Raw genomic sequence first — 19,120 nt, forward strand, 5'->3', positions numbered from 1 at the left:
TTGTTGGAGTCAGTTCATCCCCTGCGCGATGTGGGACCTGGGGTTTGTACTCAGGTCACCTTTACCTACTGAACCAGCTCACTGGCCCTGATGTCTCTTACTATTTGGAAGACTTGCTTCTTGGTGGCACTTACTTGGGCCAGGTGTTCTTTCCAGAGTTCAGATAGTAGGCTCTTCCTCCTTGGAAGTGGCTGGAACTGCTTCTCCTTGGGGAGCTGTTTAAGAAAGTACAGCACTTGGCTTTGTCTTCCTCTTCACTTTGGCACCAAGTCGATTTTCATTTGTTTCTCAGAGCCTTGTTTTAAGACAGGATCTTAGGTAGCTCAGTGTTGCATCAGACCTGCTATGTAGCCAGTGAATAACTTTGAACTTGTGATCCTCCCACCCGCATGGGTTACAAGCATGCAACACCATATCCAGTGCAGGAGAAATTATTATTATTATTATTAGATTTTATTTTATGTGTATGCATGTATATATGTACCATGTGAGTACCTGGTACCTGCAGAGACCAAAAACAAAACAAAACAAAACAAATAAACAAACAAACAGACTTCAGATCCCCCAAAACTGAAGTTACAGACAATTGTGAGCCACCATATATGGCTGGGAATTGAACCTGGATCCTCTGCAAGAGCTATCAGTGCCCTTTGATAGAATGTCTTGGTATAAAAATGGGATTCCTGTGTGATCACATCTGACTTAGCTGTTGTGAATTCACACAGAAAGGAATGTTTGTGGAGAAAACCTATCTCCCAAATAATCTATCTTGCTGAAGGCAGACAATTCCAGGAAGGAGAGATTACAGGCCCACGCGTAGACCCAAAGGCAGCAGCAAGTTCCTCATTTCTAAGTCCCTCTTGCCCTGCCCCTATGAAGGGTCACAGCTTTTTTTTTCCCCTGGCAGACCCCTCAGTTTCCCTCAGGAAAGAGGTTGCTCCTTGCTGTGTTAATAAGTGCGGTCTCATTTATTGAAGGTCAGACTCGGTCTTTCTGCTTTCTGTCTCTTTACACTACAGATCTAACACTCTAAGCTGCTGAGCACCCTCTCCGGCTGATTTCTTCCTTTCCTCCATCCTTCCCTCTCCTTCCTCCATCCTTCCCTCTCCTTCCTCCATCCTTCCTTCTCCTTCCTCCATCCTTCCTTCTCCTCTCCCTCCCTCCCTTCCTTCCTCCTTTTCTTTCTCTCTTCCTTTTTGAGACAGGGTCTCACTATATAGCCCTGACTGGCCTAGAAATGGTATGTAGATCAAGCTAGCCAAGGTTCTACAGCGCTCTTCCTGCATCTGCCTACTAAGTGCTGAAATTAAAGGCATTTGTGTGCGCCTTGATGGGCCTCTCTCTTTTCCATTCTCAACTAGCACGCCTCTGCCTTTGGTCTCATTCCCCTAAATCTGTGATCAAGCTATTCTTTTTATATATATATAATTTTTATTTTAAATGTGCATGGGTGCTTTTGCCAGATGAATGCAGTATGAGGGTGTTAGATCCCCTGGAACTGGAGTTACAGACAGTTGTGAGCTGCCATGTGGGTGCTGGGAATTGAACCCAGGTCCTCTGGAAGAACAGTCAGTGCTCTTAACCTCTGAGCCATCTCTCCAGCCCCCGATCAAGCTATTCTTTAAGCCTGTTGCTACACCACAGGAAACAGCACAACACCAGAGTCTCACACAGTCAGGACGTTTTAAGTAAGATAGACCAGAGCCGCTGCAGTCAGGAGAGTCAGATGTAAGACACTGTCTCTCACATCTTGAATATTTCATATCAAATTCCCTTAAATATGACTGTAACTTCTCCGTAGATAACCATGCACTGCCACCCCCTCAGCAAGGGGATGTTGCCCGTGTAGAGCCAAATATGCCTAACAGTGACAACCAGATATACTAGCAATGTTCCCATGATTCCTTACAGTCACTGTCTGCCTCCATGAGTTTTGATGGATTTCAGCCTAATAGCTCTATCCATTGTGGTGGTACGAAGAAGAATGGCCCCATAGGCTCCTAGATAGGAATGCTTGGTCACCAGGGGTAGAACTATTTGAAAGGATTAGGAGGTGTGGCCTTGTCAGAGGAAATATGTCACTGGAAGCATGTACCAAGCCCAGAGTCTTTCTCATCCTGCTGCCTGCGAACCTGCAGAGTCCAGGAATGGAATATAGAAATAAAGGGCCCAGTCCAAGAATATAAAATTGTAAGCCCAAACACATTTTGGAAGAAAAACAAAAAGCAGACTTCCTGGCAGCCACTGTGTACAGAGGTAAACTTTTGACAATTGTTTCCTGCCTCCTAGCTTCCCAGCTAGGCAGGTAATGGGGACAAAGGTTAACTTCTAACTGTTGCCTCTGTGGGACCCTCTGCTTGTATTCCCTTAATTTTTAACTGGCCCCCATGTGACTCTACTCTCTGCCTTGCATGCTTTCAGGAACAGTGAAAAAGCAGCTGTCTGTGAGCCACAGGCTTTCGCAAACATCGTAAGTTAACATCCTATAACCAAAAGCTGTAAACCTTAAAATGCAATGTGACTTTAAGCCTGACCTCAAGCTTGTAATGCTCTTTGACCCACACCTGGTGCTTGATTTTACCATAAGAAGAGGCCCCAAATCAGCCCCCATTGCTACAATTTCAGAAACCCGATCTCTGGCTGTGGTCACAGCTGTAGCTGATAAGCTTTGTGTGCCCCATGGTGATTTCTTCTTCTTTTTTTTCTAGAATAAAGTTAGCTTCTGGTTTAATAGACTTTGGTGGTCTGTCCTCCATCGTTGCATGACCTTTGGATCCAACAGATCCACATGAAGCATTCTTTTCCAGCACCGTGCCCGCAAGTCACCATGCTTCCTGCTACGCTGGCAATGGACTGAACCTCTGAACTGTAAGCCAGCCCCAATTAATTGTTTTCCTTTATAAGAATTGCCATGGTCATGGTGTCTCTTCACAGTAGAACACTGAATAAGACACCCATTAAGCGGGATGCCATCTGTCCCCACGTCTCATAGTATGAGTATCAAGATAGGCACATTCTCTTTATGTATCTCCCTGAATTTGGCTTCCACATCCATTAATTTCGCACGGGCTCTGGGGAGCTCAGTGAGGTGTGTAGACCATCAGTATGGTTGTCACTCAGGAGAACATCAGTCTGGCTGTGACTCAGGCTAACCACCCCTGACATGGACATTCTTTCTGAGCCTCCAGCTTTTACATCATAATGCAAAGGCCCATTTAATCTCTTCCTCGCCCTCTACCTCAGTCTCAATCTGTGGATTCCATTGTTGTGATCCAGCTGCCCTCACTCCCCCTGACAGGCAGGGGAACTTCCTTGTGGTCTGTAATTGACAAGGATGTTTGTGTTTTTTCTGGCCGGTGGGTCTCCACAGAAGGAGTAGAGGTATAAAAGGTTGCTGTTCTTCCACCTGAAAAGAAGTCTCCGTGTCTCAATCCTAAGCCTGACACCCCTCACCCCCCCACCCACCAGTCTTGGCTCTCCAGGCTGCGCTGGCCACAGCATTCCCCTCCCACACAGACGAGCCACAACCTTTGCTCTTACACTAGATTTCAGCTTCTGCCAGTGTGCCCTTGCTGTTGCCTGGCATCTCTATCTTCAGTTCTTCCCATAGTCTCCAGACTCATGAGTGAGTAGCTATCTTGTGGGCGGTTCCTCTGAACACACAATAGAGGCTTTGCTACACTTCACCCACCATTTTTGTTTTCTCTCACCTTCCCATGACCAGTTTACTAGCTGCCTCCATTACGGCTAGCACACTCTCAGGCACCCTTAGGGCCTCCTAATATTCACCCAGTGGTCCCCACTACATATACAGGTCACACAGTCACCTGAAGTTTGCTTGGAATTTTCCCAACAGAACCTATATGCAGACTGAGTCTGCCACTTTACTTTACACGACTATTATGACAACCCAAGGTCTCAAAAGTCTTGGTCTTCTCTTTACTCGGAGATCATTTTATGACTCATCCAATCTTCAGAAGCCACCTCTTGGGGGAGGCTGCTTGTTCCTTCCCGGCTGCCCGGACCACGAAATAATCACTCTGAAACTATTTTATTTGTAATCCTCTTTGGCCAATAGCTTAAGCATATTTTTGGCTTACTCTTATATCCTAAACTAACCCTTCTCCATTAATCTGTGCATCACCACGAGGTCATGGCCTACTGGCAAAGTTTTGGCAAGCTCCAGCGCAGGCCTCTGTCCCTGTGGCTACATGGCTTCTCATTGACTCTGCCTACTCTCTCTCTAGATCTTTTCCAGCCTGGCTATATTTGGCTAAGCCATTGGCCAAAAGCATCTTCTTTACTCATTAACCAATGGAAGCAACACATAGACAGGACTTCCCACACCAGCCACAAGCTATGGGATGCCTACAAGTAGCAGTACTTACACCTATATGGGACAAAGAAAAACAGGGCTCCAATGCTCACATGATGTTAAACAGCTTCTAGTTTAACATTGCTATGTTATGTACAATTGTCATATGTGCATTCCACATATCTATCAGACCTGTCCTCTCTCTTTGCCCCACCATCGTTCACAGAGGGAAATGCAGTAAGCACGCTTCCACATCACTACTTCCTCTTACAGTCTACAGAATACCTGCCAGGGACAAGGTCACCACGATGACCACAAGCATTGACCCTGGAGTGTTTCCCACACAGAGCTAAGACTCTAGAAGCAACTCACTGTAGTTCAGAAGACTACTACAACAGAGTCTCGAGCCAGGTGGCACCGTGTGTAATTCTAGCTCCTCAAGAGGCAGAGGCAGAAGGATTGCAAGTTCAAGGCAAGTCTGGACTACAGAGCGAGTTGAAGGCCAGTCTAGACAACTTGGTGAGATCCTGCCTTGAAATAAAAACTAAAAAGAGTGCTGGCACAGGAAGTGGGTAGTAAGATGGCTCATTGGGTATGCGTGTGCACCATACACATACCACACATATAAAAGACACCCAAGCACTCTTACTCACTGAACTATCTCCCCAGTTCCCAGGCTCTTCTATTTGTTATGTAGCTGACGCTGGCCTTGAACTCCTGGTCTTCCTCCCTTTACATACCTATTTTGTTCATTTTTTTTACATTGTATTTGTGTGGGGATATGTGTATGTGGTGGTTTGAAAGAAAATGGCTCCCAAAGGGAGTGGCACTATTAGGAGGTGGCACTGTTGTTGGAGTGGGTGTGGCCTTGGTGGAAGAAGGGTGTCACTGTGGAAACCACATTTGAGGTCTAATATATACTCAAGCCATGCCAGTGAGTCAGTCCCTTTCTGTTGCCTTCTGATCAAGATGTAGCCAGCATCATGTCTGCCTGCATGCTCCCACCATGATGATAATGGCCTGAACCTCTGAACTGTAAGCCACCCGCTCAATTAAATATTTTCATTTATAAGGATTGCTGTGGTCATAGTGTCTCTTCACGAAAATAGAAACCCTGACTAAGAAAAAAAAAAAAAAGAAACCCTGACTAAGACTTGCTGCACATGCTCACATGCTATAGCATATGTGGGAAGGTCAGAGGACTACTTGCAGGGGTTGGGTTTTGCCTTCATTCTCCTCCCCTTCTTCTGGAACTGGCCTCGAACTCACAAAGATCCACTTACCTCTGCTTCCCCAGTGCTGGGATTAAAGGCCTGCACCACCACCACCTGGCTCTCTGTAGCTTTCAGAGCCTCTACTAGAACTAGCTCTTGTAGACCAGGCTGGCCTCGAACTCACAGAGATCCGCCTGCTTCTGACTCCCAAGTTCTGGAATTAAAGGCATGCATCCCTACCACCTGGCTTCTAATTGTTCTTAATAAGAATAAGCTGAAGTCAGTTATCAGGAGTGAAAGCTGAAGAATCAGAGAAGCAGAGCAGCCAACCACTAGAGAGACCTTTTATCTCTACCAATGCTCAGAGCAAAGGGGCAATTCTGTCCTCAGACTGCTTCCTCAGACTGCATTTGAGCTCCTGTCTCCTCACACCTTATATTCCTCTCTCCACCCAATCATACCCCCTTTGTCTCCACCTCCCTGGTGCTGGGATTAAAACCCTAGGACTCCCAAGGACTGGGATTAAAGGTGTGAGTCACCACCACCTGGACTCTAGTGGTTTAGCTCCGCCAGCTGATCTTCAGGCAAGCTTTATTTGTTAAAACACAAACAAAATATCACTCCACTGGAGCTCCCTGGGCTGGTGGGGTGGAGGGAAGTTCATCTATTCCCATGGAACTGAGGCATTGGGTCCTTTGACATGGTGGTGCCTATGACTACAATACACATGCACTCAAGGCTTTATCTGTTCTTTACACAGGCAGGGCTCCCTCGGGTCCCCCTTCCCAAAACCAAAAACAAGAACAGAACACTATTAGAACTGGTAAATTGTTTCAGTAAGGTTACAGAATACAAAATAAATATATAAAAACAGTAGTTTATATCACAATTTCTTAAACAGTTTCTACTTGCGACTTCTTTTGGACCAGGACATTATTATGCAACTTTGGGCACATAGAGATAGAAAAATACAAGAGCGGGCAAGATGGCTCAGCAGGTGCGAGCATTTTCTCTTCCTGGGGACCCATGCCAGAAGACTCACAACCACCTGGGACAAGGGATCCAACACTCTCCTCTGGCCTCTGAGGACACTGGCCCATGTGTAGTGCACACCCAGATACACATGTTCACTGTGTGACAATGATTCCCGGAGGCTCAGTCATCAGTTGATGTCTCTCCTTCCCTTCCCCCTTCCCCCTCCCGAGTTCCTCACTGGAGGACTATTTTTTTTTTTTTTTTTTTTTTTTTTGGTTTTTCGAGACAGGGTTTCTCTGTGGTTTTGGAGCCTGTCCGGAAACAACCCTTGTAGACCAGGCTGGTCTCGAACTCACAGAGATCCGCCTGCCTCTGCCTCCCGAGTGCTGGGATTAAAGGCGTGTGCCACCACCGCCCGGCTCTCACTGGAGGACTATTTAAGACAAAAGCTTGCTTCAATAAACGAAGACCTTGACAAGAACTTTGCTTGGTCTCCCTCTTGCCCATGATTTTTTCAGGTAGTGCCCCTTCAGAAGTCTGGAATAACTGGACCTGCTGGACGGGTCAGTTAAGATTTTTTTAATTTTTATTTTTTGTTGTGTTACCTGCATATGTGTTTACAGACCACGTAAATTCCGATGCCCTTGACAGTCAGAAGGGGAGATCAGATCCCTTACCTACTCTTTGTCTCCTCTCTGGAAACCACCAGTCACCAGGGTTGGCCCCATTCACTTGACCGTGCTTTTGTTTGAAGGAATATATGGACCTTGGGACTCTGGATTTGAAAAGCAGTGGAATGCTTTAAGTGCTGCTTAATAGGCCATCCTAGTAGGAGCATGGAAGTCAGTGCTGTTGAGTGTGATTTAATGAACTGTAAGAGGTTTCAGAGGAGAAGGATTTTAGAATGTTGTCTAGAGATCATTCTTGTGATATGCAGATCTCTCAGAGTTGGTACCAGGTATTGCTGTGATAGGCCTGACCATGTTTTTGTTTGGAGGAATTTGGACTTTTATACTTTGGGTTATGACAGCAGTGGAATACTTTAAGCACTGCTTAATGGGCCATATTAGTAAGAGCATGGAAGATTTGAACTGTGAGGGCCTGGATCAAGAGGTTTCAAAGGAGAAGAATATTGATTTGTGGCCTAGAGATGGTTCTTGTGATATTTCATGAAGAATGTGCTTGCTTTTTGCCCCTGTCTGAAAAACCTGCCTGAGGCTAAACTGAAGAGGTTTTGGATTAATTCTGTTAGCAGAAGTAATCTCACAACAGCCTAGTATAGACTGCTGTATGGTTATTAGTGTTAATATTAATGAAGATTAAGCTGGGCGGTGGTGGCGCACGCCTTTAATCCCAGCACTCGGGAGGCAGAGGCAGGTGGATCTCTGGGAGTTCGAGGCCAGCCTGGTCTAGTTCCAGGACAAGAACCAAAAGCTACGGAGAAACCCTGTCTCGAAAATCCAAACCAAAAAAAATATATATTAATGAAGATTTATAATTAAAAGGAGCAATCTGAGCAAGGAAAAATACAAGATGTAGAAAAATTTGAGGAGAAAAGGAAGTGGAATGGAGTTAAATCCTGTATTTAAGGAGGTAAACAGATAAGAAATGAAATAAAGGTAGTGGTGATCTCAGGACAAGATCCCACCCAGCTAAAGTTCCAATTTGTGAAGGGAATTAAAGAGAAACTCAGAGCCAGGTATGGTGGTGCATGTCTTTAATTCCAGCACTCCAAAGGCAGAGTTTGAGGCCAGCCTGGTCTACAGATCCAGTTTCAGGACAGCCAGACTGAGACAGTGAAGGAAACGGTTGGGAACAGAAAGCTGGTGAGGATGCAATTGGCTGAGAGGGCCATGCTCAGGCCCCAGCAAGCAGCAGAACTTGGCAGCTTCAGTCACATGGTTCTGGTTTTAGAGTCAAGGACAGAAGAAGGAGGTTATGGAATTTGCCCTCCACGGCTAAGGAAAGCTGCTGAGGCTAGGGATGTGTCAGAGGTGTCCTTGAATGGAGGCCTACAGAGACCACTGCCTAATGTTGTGCAGGTGAAGCCTGGATTGCCTTGGAGATCCCAAGATGTTGGAGATGCCAGAGCCACGGGATACCTGCCCAGGAGAGCTGGCTAACAGAGAGTGGAATCGGAAAGAAGTAAGTTGTAGTTAACAAAGTTGAAAAGAGTTGGAGAACCCAAGAGCATTTTGACATCAGATATGGAGATATTAAGTTTGGTGTAGGCAGAGACTGCTTGTTTGTTTCCCGGCTGCCCAGACCGGAATAATGACACAGAAACTATAAAATTACAACACCACCACTTGGCCAGTAGCTTAGGTTTCTTATTAACTAACTCTTACATCTTAAATTAACCCATTCCTATTATTTCATATTTTACCCTGAGGCTCATGGTTTACCAGTAAGGTTCCAGGGTGACAGTCTCCTTCAGCAGCTACATGGCGTCTCCCTGACTCCACCTTATTTTATCCTTTATTTCTGCTTATAATTCTCTCCTTGCTCTATTCTACTCTGTCATAGGCCGAAGCAGCTTCTTTATTCATTAACCAGTAAAAGCAGCAAATATACTTCCCACACCAGTTTGGAGTTTTCCCAGCTGGTTTTTAAACTTGCTTTGGTCCCATATTTCCTCACTATGTTCCCTTCCCTACATTTTGGAATGTTAATGTATATCCTGTGCCAGTATATGTTGGAAGTATGCAGTCTGCTTTTCAATTTCACAGGGGATAACAGTTAAGAGATTGAATGAATCTCAGAAGAAACTTTGAACTTTAGACTTTTAAATAACTTTGAGACTTTTATAGATATGGGGACATTTGAAGCTGGACTGAATGCAATTTTGCCTCATGATATGGCTACAAGCCTTTGGAGGCCAGGGAGTGGAATGTGGTGGTTTGAAAGAAAATGCCCTTCATAGGGAGTAACACTATTAGGAAGTGTGGCCTTGTTGGAGAGAGTGTGTCACTGTGGGGGTGGACTTTGGGGACTCATTTGCTCAAGCTACACTTAGTGTGGTACACAGTTCACTTCCTGTTGCCTGGGGATCAAGATCTCAGCTCCTTCTCCAGCACTATGCCTGCCTGCCCCTATTATGCTTCTCATTATGATGATAATGCACTAAACTTTTGAGATTGTAAGCCAACACCCGTTAAATGTTTTCCTTTATAAGAGTTGCCGTGGTCATGGTGTCTCTTCACAGCAATAGACAGAAGCTAAGGAAGGCTCATCTGTGTCTGTGGGCCTGTGCCATGTTGCTTTCTCTTGGTGGTTCAGGAAGCAGAGAGCACTAGTTTGAACCAGAAGCCAATATCACCAGACCTGCCTCCTGAGACTCTCTTTGGCTGGGTAGGTTATCTTCCCAAAGGGTCCAAAACTTCCCAAATGAATACCAGCTGAGACCTGTAGTCAAACACAGTGTTCTTGTGGGAACATTTTACATTCAACCACAAGAGGGGACATCTTTCTGCTCAGCTGCCAGAAATAGGAGCCATTCCCAGTTGTGTGAATTCCACCTGTCTGACCTTCCCTAGCATTTTACGAAGGAAATTCAGATGCAATGAAGACTCACCTGACAACTACAGAGTCCTAGGACTCTCGTTCTTTATGACATTTTATTTTCACATCTTATCCTTTCTTGACTTCGGATTTTTCCAGAACTTGAAAATTCTAGTCATCTTCTTCCTAATTTTTGTTTCCTCAATTCTGGTATCTGTTGTCAGAGGCCGCTTGTTTGTTCCTGACTGCCCAGACCATGAAATAATCACTCTGAAACTATATTAATAGCAATACTGTTTGGCCAATGACTCTAGCGTATTTCTAGCTAGCTCTTACATCTTAAACCATTTCTATTATTTTATATTTTACCACGAGGCTCATGGCCTATCAGCAAGGTTCCAGCATGTGTCTGGCAGTGGCTACATGGCTTCTCAGTGACTCCGCCTTCTTTCTCCCAGCATTCAGTTTAGGTTTCCCACCTAGTTCTACTCTGCCCTATCACAAGACAAAGCAGTTTCTTTGTTAATTAAGCAATAAAATTAATACCTATACAAAAAGATTTCTTACATCAGGTATCCATATGCAGACTTTTGCGTTGTGTTATTAAATGATTTTATTTCTTTGCTTTTTTTTTTTTTTTTTTTTGGTTTTTTTGAGACAGAGTTTCTCTGTGTAGCAGTCCTGGCTGTCCTGGAACTCACTCTGTAGACCAGGCTGGCCTCGAACTCACAGAGATCCTCCTGCCTCTGCCTCCCGAGTGCTGGGATTAAAGGTGTACCACCACCACCACCCAGTATGATTTTATTTCTTCTGAGTGACAAGTCAGATTTCTGGATCATATAGTAAATCTATTTTACTTTTTAATTATTGTTTGGATTTTTTTATTATTTTGTACTTATAGGTGTTTTGTTATGTCTGTGTACCATGTGCATGCTGTACCCTTGGATGCCAGAAGAGGGCACTGGATCCCCTGAGACTGAAGTTACAGATGGTTATGAGCCACAGTGTTGGCGCTGAAGATCAAACCTGGGTCCTCTGAAAAAGCAGTCAGTGCTCTTAACCCCTGAGCCATCTCTCCAGGCCCTGTATTTTATATTATAATAAATTTCCAATTTGCCTTTCAGGTGGTCATGCCATTGTGCAGTCTGGATCCACTCGGTGCATGACTGCACTCTCAATCAACAATCCCAATCATATTTAATGGGTTCAGGTCACAGGCCTGCTTTCTCTCCACCCACCCCCACCTCGCTCTTCTATTCTTCAGAGGCATGGTATGACACCTGGTTTAAGGGGTGCTGGGGGTCAAACCCGGGACTTTATGCATGCTACATCCCTAGCTCTCACCCCCACTTTCCTTTTTTTCCTTTTGAGACAAGGCTTTGTTGTATGGAGTATGTCTTTGTCACTGATCTATTATTGTGAAGAGACACTGTGACCAAGGCAACTCCTATAAAAGGAAGCTTTTAATTGGGGCTGGCTTACAGTTTCATCATGACAGGGAGCATGGTGGCATGCAAGCAAGTGCTGGAGTAGTAGCTGAGAGTTATATCTTGATCCTTAGGCAGAGAGGCAGAAAGAGACTGGGCCTGGCAATGGGCTTTTGAAGTCTCAAAGTTCACCCCCAGTGACACACTTCCTCCAAAAAGCCATACCCCTTAATCCTTCTAATCCTATCAAAGAGTTCCACTCCCTCGTGACAAAGCACTTCAATATCTAAACCTGCGGGCGCCATTCTTATTCAAACCATCACAACTGGGCTATTCTGAAACCACACAGACCAGGCTTGCTTCAAACCTGCATCCCAGCACTTGGGGGACAATGCTTTGAGCTTGAGGCCAGCCTCGGCTATCTGAGTTTCAACCCAGCCTAGGCTACTGAATAAGATCACCACCACCACCAAAAAGAACTGTATTGTCATTGCTATCATTTATGCTTTCCTTGACACTAAAATTTTCTGACATTTAAAACTAGGCTTTTCTCTGTTATCCTCATTTCTGCTGTGGTCTTTGCAGTGTACTAAATATATTTATTTTCTCTCTTTCATAAAAAAGGGGCAAGGGCTGGAAAGATGATTCAATGGTTAAGAACACTGATTGTTCTTGAAGAGGACTAGGGTTTGACTCCCTGTGCCCACATTGTGGCTCACAACCATCCCCAACCCCAATTCCATTGATCCAGAGAATCCAACACCCTCTTCTGACTTCCATAGGCATTGGGCTCACACTTGGTACACAGACTGACACACAGGCAAAACACCCATTCACATAAAAATAATAAGATCTGTGGCGCACGCCTTTAATCCCAGCACTCAGGAGGCAGAGGCAGGCGGATCTCTGTGAGTTCGAGACCAGCCTGGTCTACAGAGCTAGTGCCAGGACAGGCTCCAAAGCCACAGAGAAACCCTGTCTCGAAAAACCAAAAAAAAAAAAAATAATAATAATAATAATAATATCTATCTGAAAAGAGGGTGGGTCACTGTGAAATGACTCGTTAGGTACGAGATGACTCGTTAGGTACGAGATGACTCGTTAGGTGGCACGCACCTGCCACCAAGCCTGACGAACTGAGTTTGATTTCTGGAACCCATACATGGAAGGAGAGAACTGACTCCTTCCTGCAAGTTGTCCTCTGACTTCCACCATGTGTTCTAAGACATGAGTGCCTATACACACCTACTACTACTACTACCACACACACACACAAACACACACACCTTAAAACCTGTTTGAGACAGGCCACATGTAGCTGACCTCAGACCCACCTTGAACTGCTTCTGTCCTCCATGCACTGAGATTATGAGTATGAAATCCATGGGCAGGGGAGAGATGCTACCCTCCACACCTCACGCCACCCATCAATGCCCGAGACAGGTAGGAGAGCTGCCCCTGCCCTCTACCAGCTGCTCAGAACAGACCCTGCTCCTCACATAGGCAGCACAACAGTGGTTGGGGGTGAACCAGCCCTGATACTGTGAGCGTGGAAGAGCTGTCCCCATTACTCACCTGTCACATGGAAGCATAGGCAGGAGAGAGATGTGTCTGTCCCCTCCCAACCCCCATCAATGCCCGAGGCAGCTGGAAGAGCTGGCCCTCAGGTCATAAGAGCTGGAGAGCTAGCCCTGCCCCTCATCTGCCGCAGCCCTCAGGAGAGCGGCCCCTGCACCACGCCTGGGTAACACCATAGAGCTGGCCCTGGAGGTGTGGGTGTGGGAGATCTGACCCTGAGGATATGAAAGCAGAAGAACTGGTCTTGCCCCTGGCTCTTCGCTGTGAAGGGTGAACTCACCAAGGCAATGCAGGAGAGCTCACCCTGGTGGTGAGAACAAGGGAGAGCTGGTGGGTTGACCAACCCTGCAATTACCCAGGCCAGAAGCAGGATTATAGGTTGGCCCACTCCGATATCCACCCCACCTGTGATCTGCTGGAGCACGTGAAGGGACCGGTCCTGGAGACCCAAAACTGCAGGGTTTCCTCAACACAGGACAATAGCAGAATAACCAAAAGGAGTCCCGGTGAGGGCCCAGCATCGATAGTGTAGCAGAAACCAGAGGCCTTGGAACAGACCAAAGACTCTGTGCAATGAACACTTCCAATAAAGATATGTAGAAAATATGTGTGACTCACTGTGTCACACTACAGCTTCCAGGATAAGATGTTGTTTTCCCTTCTATTTTTTTTCTCTTAAATTTTATTGGGGGGGGGGGGCAGTGGCTGAAAGGGCAGAGGACACACATGCAGGGACAGGAAATGAATGGGATCGAGTTGTGTGATGTGAAAGACACAGGAATAAAAAGAAAGTTAGAAAAACAAAATGGTTTGAAAGGATAAGGAAAAAAAATAAACAAAAAACCAAGCATGCGCCATCACGCCTGACTTTTTCTTGTCGATAAACTTTGAGTTGTTACTAATTTTAGGTCATTATGAATAATGTTTCTTGATTGTGGGAATCAAGTATTTGTAGAAACACATGTCTTCATTTCTTTGTGGCTGATAACTAGGCATGAGATTGTTGGGTTACTAGGTAAGTACATATTTACTTTTCCTTGGTTAGGTAGCTATTTACCCTTTTGCCTACTCTTAATTTGGGTCATCGGGAACAGAGGGATAGCCTGCTTGTGTGGGTGTTGAGTTCATGGCCTTGAGCATCTGAGCCTGCCTCTGTCTAGAGGCACCTCATCCTCTTGCTTTGCTGTTGAGCTCTAACACTTCTTGCTTGCTTTGTTTTAAGATAGGGTTTTACCAGGCTGACCATGAACCTGCAGAAATCCCTCTGATTTGCCTTTCAAGTGCTGGGATTACAGGCATGAACCACCACACCCAACTTTAAGAACTCAATCTACATTCTCCATAACAGTCCATTAACAGATACAAGATACACCGATGCTTTCTTTCTGTTTGGGATTTATATTTCATTTCTTCCTGGTCCCTTCTAAAGAGCAGAAGATTTTTTTTTTTTTTTTTTTTTTTGGTTTTTCGAGACAGGGTTTCACTGTGGCTTTGGAGCCTGTCCTGGCACTAGCTCTGTAGACCAGGCTGGCCTCGAACTCACAGAGATCCGCCTGCCTCTGCCTCCCGAGTGCTGGGATTAAAGGCGTGGGCCACCATCGCCAGGCAGATTTTTTTAAAGTTTTTTTTTGTTTGTTTGTTTTTTGAGACAGGGTTTCTCTGTGGCTCAGTTTGTTTAAACCTCCTCTAGACAGCTGAGCTGGCTCAGTCTTTGCAGCTGAACTTCCCTTCCTCTGAGAGGGTCTCTTTACCAGTTTTTATTGTTTGCTCTGGCAGGGAGGAGCCTAGTAAATCTGGTCAGTTCCAGGGACTTCCTGAAGCTATTTTGGGCTGTTTACCCTCCTGTTTAAGGAGCTTCCTGCAGGATGGAATGTTTCAGTCTCAGAGGAAACTTACTAGACAGCATGGCCATCCTGGTCAGAGGTTGGTTTGCTTTGTGTTCTTTCATTGTGCCCAGACACTTGTCAAACTCACTTCAATTATTTACTTTTGTCTTTCCCAGTTATGTTTATTGCATTTTATTTGTTTGATTTTGAGACAGACTTTTGATACGTGATCCAAGCTTGTCCAGAATTCCACATGTAGCTCAGGCAGGTCTCAGTACTCCTGAGGTTAAATAAGATTACTGGTGTGTGCCTGTAAATGTACAGCTCTGAAGGGAAAGCTATCCTGGCCGGAGGGAACCCCGGAATGCAGTCAGCACAGCATGACAAATCTCACACAAGAGGGTGGCTGCCTCTGCTCAGGTAAGAAGCAGTGGAGAACTGAGTAGGAGGCAGGCTTTATACAGGGGTTGTCGGGGGTGGAGTTTTTCAGGGTAGAGATTTCCAGGATGGGGATTGGTGGGATTTTAAGTCCTGAGTTTGAGGTGAGCCCAGGGATTAATGAATTTTCAAGCTCTTCCATGGATTGGTGTGTTTTCAAACCCCAGAAGTGAACTCGGGCCTTTACCCTGTAGTGCTCCTACACACAACTGGCATATTTACTGTAAAGGAAGCTTTTGCTGGAAGTGGTGGTGAAAGCTTTATAATCCGAGCTACTGGGAAGCCGAGGAAGAAAGATTGCAATTCAAGACCAGTTTGAATTTCAGAGCAGGTCCATGTCTCAAAACAAGAACGTAAAGTCAGGCAATGGTGGCACTCCCAGCACTTGGGAGGCAGAAACAGGCAGATTTCTGAATTTGAGGCTAGCCTGGTCTACAGAGTAAGTTCCAGGACAGCCAGGGCTACACAGAGAAACCCTGTCTCAAAGACAAAAATAAAATAAAATTTTAAACGGAGCTAAAAGTACATCTCAGTGGTAAAGTTGCCTAGCATGTGTGAGGACTTAGGTTCAACTCCTAATAAATACAAAAATTATTTAATTGCATTTTGTATTTAGTGTGCATACATACTTGAGTGTATGTACACATGTGTACATGTGCTTGTGTGTGTGGAGGACAACATATGTGATTCAGTTATCTCCTTCAGAAGGACACCAGGGACCAAACTCAGGTCACCAACCTTGGTGCTTTTACCAGCTGAGCCATCTCACTGGGCCATAATATTGTTCTCAAGACAGGGTTTCTCTGTGTAGCCCTGGCTGTCCTGGAACTCGCTCTGTAGACCAGACTAGCCTCAAACCCAGAGATTCACCTGCCTGCCTCTGCCTCCCAAGAGCTGGGATTAAAGGCATGCACCACCATCATCCATTTCTGGACCATAAGAGTTCTTAAAAAATAAAAACAACAAAGACGGCGAGATGGAGTAGTTGGTAAAGTACCTGCCACACGTGCAGGAAGAGCTGAGTTCGGATCCCCGCACCCCTGGAAAAGCTGGCACAGCGACAAACACTGTAACCTCAACATTGACAGGATCCCTGAAGCTCATTGGTCAGCTCCCAGCATCCACACGGCTGCTCACAACCATCTGTGTCTCCAGTCCCAGAGCATCTGATGCCCTTTACTGGCATCCAGCAGGAACCACACACACACTCACATACATAAAAATAAAAAAATATTTACATAAAATAAAATTAAAAAAATTTCTTCCACTTTCACCTGGTTTGGCTACTCTGCTAAGGGAGTCAGGAAACTTCAGACACTACTGACCAGGCCAAAATCCCTTCTGAGACAATGTGTGTTCTTCTGAACGACAGTACAATCAAAGATGTCAAAGACAATAAATCACATGTGTTCAATTAGGGCTAAAATGATCCACAACTTTAGGTTTTGACCCTCTCTTATTGTTCTCAAATATAAACAACACCCCTTATAAATGCACCTTGCAATTTTGTTTACAAAAGGAAAAATCTTACCCTTTAAATCTTGTTGCAAATTATACTCTCTGTTCAGTAATTTAGAAAGTCTCAGGATCCTACATAGCCATTATAAAGATACCCAAGTTCAGCTCTCCTTCTAGAAGCATACAGCTACACTCAGGTTGTCTTGTCTTCTCCCAGAGCCTCTTTTCCTTAGACACCATGCTTAAAATCTATGTTATAATCTCTTAATAAGCTCCAACTCTGCTTCTTCATACTGGTCTATCCTGACATTCTTTTCTGTGGTAAAGACAAGAATCCTGGGTTTGCCTAGGTGAAGGTCCCTAAGGCAAAATAGAACAACTCAGGTTGCTGAGGGCAACAGCGTGCAGCTGTGCCTCCATCCTTGCTATTGTTGGCAGCTACACTTGGAAGAACAAAAAGAAACCCAGCAATTCCCCGAAGCCCACCTCTGGAGCTCATTTGAGGGGCTTAGGGAGGGAGGGGGGAGAGAGAGAGAGAGAGAGAGAGAGAGAGAGAGAGAGAGAGAGAGAGAGAGAGAGCGAGCTCAGAGGGTACAGAGCTTGTCCAGGTGTAAAAACCTGAGTCCATGTCTCCAGAACCAGTACATATCCTGTAACCCCAGGGCTCTAACAGTGTTGTGGGAAGAGAGACAGGAGATGCCTGGAAGCTTGCAGCCAGCACAGTAACAAAGAGACCCTGTTTGAAAAAGTGAGGGTTAACATCAGTTGTCCTCTGACCTTCATGCAAATGCTATGGCATATATGTGTCCAAACTCAGATACACACACCTGCATACACACCACACACACACTCACATACGCATCATGTATACACACATATCACATACACAAACATAAACACACATCACCCATGCCTGCATACACTCATATACATTTACATACATATCCACAAACATATAATACACACATCACACACACAGCACATATACATAGATACACACATACAGACATATACACATATCACACATATAGCACAGACACATAGACACTCATACGTGTATCACATACATCACACATACCTATATACATTCACATACATACACACACATAAATACAAACCTCATACACATACACAACACACACTCACATACATACACACATACACACACACAAATACAAACCTCATACACATATACAACACACACATACAATTTAAAGAAGCAGGAGCAGGAGGAGGCAGCAGAGCTATAGTCCTAGTCTGGGTGTGGTCCAGTCTGACACTGACCAATAACTATCTTAACTCCAGTCTCTCCACAGGGTAGTGTGAGTGACAAGCTGTCAGACTATGTGAAATCTCTTTGACAGCCATCAGACTTCAGTCTTTCCTTCTCCCAGCTTGGGACTCCTAGAGCAATTCCAGTTTCTTGGGGTCTATTGTTTCAATAGCTGGACAGCATAAGGGTGAGGCCCAAGTGCCCTTTAAAATATTCCTGCCAGCATGCTACGGGGCCTGGAAGGGAAGGGAAGGAAGAAGGTCCTGTTTTAGAACTGACCAGCCCACCTAGGGCACCTCATACAAGTAGAATAGTCTGAGGTTGCCACTTCAGAGCTTCATAATCAAGGACTGATTATGTTTCTTCATTCATTAAAAAAAATTAAATCAATAAACTATTTTGGAACAGTACTTTTGGATTTAAGTATATTACACCAAGTGCAGGCAGCTCCCATAGCCCTCCTATCCTACACACTTGTGGAAGCTCTATACATTCATTAATTTTCAAACTCTGTGTTCTAGACTTGGCTCTGAACCACGGCCCAGCCCTGCCTCAAGCACTTTCAGTTCAGTGAAGCAGACAGACCGGCCAGGGTCAGTGGGATGTGCAGGGGTATTCTTGGGTGGAGGTGAATGAGCCCAGGCTGCCAAGTCCATCAGGGCACCTCCTGAGGGTGTTCCGGAGAGTGGACTTCTGTCCCAGTCTGCTTTCTGTTGCTGTGATAAACACCATGACCAAAAGCTACTGGGGGAGGAAAGGGTTAAGTCACCTTATGTTGTAGGAGCTGCAGGTTGCATTCTGCCACCCAGCTCCCGCCACGGGCTAGCTTTACCTGAAATAACAACGCACAAACTGTATTCTTTTAAACACTGCTTGGCCCATTAGCTCTAGCCCTTACTGGCTAATTCTGATATCCCGATCAACCCATCTCTAATAAACTGTGTAGCACCGGTCTTACCGGGAAAGATTCAGCATGTTTGACCTGGCAGCTTGCTTCATCTCGTGCGTCTGCCCGGGAGAGGGGAGCATGGCCTCTCCTCCAGAGAGCAGAGCTGTCGAGTCTGAGCTCACTTCCTCTTCCTCCCAGCATTCTGTTCTGTTTACTCCTCCCACCT

At 45.3% G+C, this 19,120-nt stretch overlaps 1 protein-coding gene across 1 annotated transcript in view; it reads right to left on the reverse strand.

Annotated features, from left to right (window-relative positions):
- Positions 1 to 8,248: 8,248 nt before the first annotated feature.
- The window catches only part of Ppcdc (phosphopantothenoylcysteine decarboxylase), a 54,126-nt gene continuing 43,254 nt past the window's right edge, over positions 8,249 to 19,120 (reverse strand). The window contains exon 6 of the mRNA XM_026777237.1: positions 8,249 to 8,623. Within this exon, the coding sequence (XP_026633038.1) occupies positions 8,441 to 8,623 (183 nt within the window). The 3' untranslated portion in view covers positions 8,249 to 8,440. The remainder of the gene's footprint in view (positions 8,624 to 19,120) is intronic.

This window comes from Microtus ochrogaster, unplaced genomic scaffold (assembly GCF_000317375.1).
Source record: "Microtus ochrogaster isolate Prairie Vole_2 unplaced genomic scaffold, MicOch1.0 UNK49, whole genome shotgun sequence".
In the NCBI taxonomy this organism is placed as follows: domain Eukaryota; kingdom Metazoa; phylum Chordata; class Mammalia; order Rodentia; family Cricetidae; genus Microtus; species Microtus ochrogaster.